The 2,409-nt window shown below is 46.1% G+C and overlaps 1 protein-coding gene across 2 annotated transcripts in view; it reads left to right on the plus strand.

Moving 5' to 3' along the window:
• Positions 1-1,604, plus strand: part of LOC102018971 (melanoma-associated antigen B1-like) — a 4,506-nt gene extending 2,902 nt beyond the window's left edge. For both annotated transcript variants that reach the window (XM_005410134.2, XM_005410135.2), the window contains exon 2: positions 341-1,604. In XM_005410134.2, coding sequence (XP_005410191.1) covers positions 400-1,419 — 1,020 coding nt within the window. In that variant the 5' untranslated portion in view covers positions 341-399 and the 3' untranslated portion in view covers positions 1,420-1,604. The remainder of the gene's footprint in view (positions 1-340) is intronic.
• The last annotated feature ends 805 nt before the right edge of the window (positions 1,605-2,409 follow it).

Genomic DNA, 2,409 nt, shown 5'->3' on the forward strand with positions numbered 1-2,409 from the left:
GTGCAAAACTCGAGGTCCCTTCAACACAGAGGGACAGCACATGGGCAGCACGTGTTCTCAGCATGGGAGCCCCAGAGAAGGGGGCTGGGGCTGGGGATTTAGCTCAGTGGCACAGCACCTGCCTGGCGAGTGCGAGGTCGTGAGTTCGATTCCCGGTACTGGAAAAAAAAAAAAAAAGAGGCCAGCCCAAAAAAGGAGATAACTCCACTGGGTTTCCCCTCACCAGGGAGGAACAAAGAGGACCTAGTTGGGAGCTAGGGCAGTGGAGAGGGACATCCTAGAAAGCCAGTGGTACCTTCCTGATGAGAGTATTCACAGGGCCTCATTCTCTGTCCCCCAGTTTCCAGCAACCTGCTCTCCAGCTGACTGGCTTACCTGTGATCCCTGACCTCAGTCATCATGCCCCGGGGACACAAGAGCAAGGTGCGCGCTCAAGAGAAACGCCGCCAGGCCCAAAGTGAGACCCAGTTTGTCCAAGATGCTCCGGCTGCAGGGGCACAGGGCGGGGAGGCCCCCTCCTGCTCTGCTCTCTCTGCAGGTGCTGCTGCCAGTTCCTCTGTGGCTGGCCTTCCCCAGAAGTCACAAGGAGCTGCACCTACTAGTAGTTCTGCTGGAGCTGCTACACCCAAAAAGTCTGGTAAAGGTGCCAAGAGCAAGAGAAAGGAATGGACAACTTTCCCTATGCCCACAATTCCCACCGAGAGCTCAGAAAAAGAGCTCCTAATGAGGAAGTCAGGAATGTTGATGCATTACCTGCTGTACAAGTATCAAATGAAGGAAAAGGTAATGAGGGGTGAAATGCTGACGATTCTCAACAGAAAGTTACGACAACGATTCTCTGAGATCCTACAGTTAACCTCTGAGTGGGCAGACCTGCTTTTTGGCCTTGAGCTGAAGGAAGTCAAGCCTGGTGGTGGTTCGTACACCCTTATCAAAAAGTTCAGTGACTCCAAATATGGGAGACCTGTCAGTGGTTTGGACATCCCCATGAATGGGCTTCTGATGCCTCTCCTTGGGGCTATCTTCTTAAAAGGGAGGTCTGCTTCTGAAGAAGAAATCTGGGAATTCTTGAACATGATGGGGATCTATGATGCAAAGCAGCACATAATCTTCGGTGAGCCACGCAAGTTCATCACCAAAGATCTGGTGCAGAAAAAGTTTCTGGTCTACCGCCAAGTGCTTCACAGTGATCCTCCACGCTATGAATTTCTGTGGGGCCCAAGAGCACATGCTGAGATAAGCAAGATGAAAGTCCTGGAGTTTTTGGCCAAGGTTAATGAAACTGTCCCTACTGCCTTCCCGATCCATTATGCAGAGGCTTTGAGAGATAAGCAACAGAGGGCCCAAGCCAAAGCTGCAGCCAGCAATGGAACTGCTGCTCAGTCTATTCCAGGTCCCAGGGGAACCTCCACCACCTAAACCCCCATATGAGATGGGAGGCTGAATCTTCCTTTTGCTTCAGTAAAAGCCTTTTTAGCTTATATCTAGTTAGAGGTTAACATGGGGCTAGAGAAGTCATTATGTATTCCTGTGTGCATCTGTCACATTGGCATCTGTTAAATAAATTCTTCGACTGGCACATTAGTTCATATTGAGAACCCATGCTTATGAGTAACATAGATCACACTTGCACTGTTGGTATTGAATGCAAATATCGTAGTCTTCCTCTCCTTTAATTCTCTTTAACAGTCTTTGAATATGCCTTGTGTTCAGAGTGAAACCATGACTTTGAAAGCAAGACATAACTTAGAAATGTGTAAGTCCCCCACCAAATGTAATTAATGTCTTCAAATAGAGTAAATCAAAGCAATGCATTGTCAACTCTGCTTGGCCTTATTTTTTTCTATCTTTCTCTCTAACATTTGAAGACATATATCTGGTAACTTTAAATGATTGAAAAATTCAGATAAAATTAAATAATAATGCTTCATATCCCTTGCTCAGTGGCTCTACTTTTTAAATCTTTAATCGGGTATCCTCTCTTTGGAAGGGTCTATGTTTGTAGAAACGAAGCTAAGATGAAAAGGACTCTTCTGCTCTTAGATGTTTTGAGTCTGACAGGAATCGGTGAAGTTGATGGTTCCACCCTGATACAGAACAAATAAGAAAGAAGTCAGGGTGTGGGAGGGCGATGTGGATGAGAGCAGTCAGGTGTGGATTTCCTGAGGTAAGTCACTTTGTGATTTTGGGCCCTGCATTCCCTTCTTGGGTGAGCGATTTAAGTGAGAACAGAAGAAGCACAGCAGCCCTTTCCCGGGCCACTTGCACAGAGTGCATAAACTAGTGTATTTTTCTTAATTGAAAGATAAAAGAACAAAAACATACTAACAGACACACAGCCAATTACAAAATCACACAAAAACAATGCTAGCAGTACAGAATTTCAGACAAGGTAATAGGAAATTAATG

Source organism: Chinchilla lanigera, unplaced genomic scaffold, assembly GCF_000276665.1.
Source record: "Chinchilla lanigera isolate Chin_1 unplaced genomic scaffold, ChiLan1.0 scaffold00130, whole genome shotgun sequence".
Classification (NCBI taxonomy): Eukaryota; Metazoa; Chordata; class Mammalia; order Rodentia; family Chinchillidae; genus Chinchilla; species Chinchilla lanigera.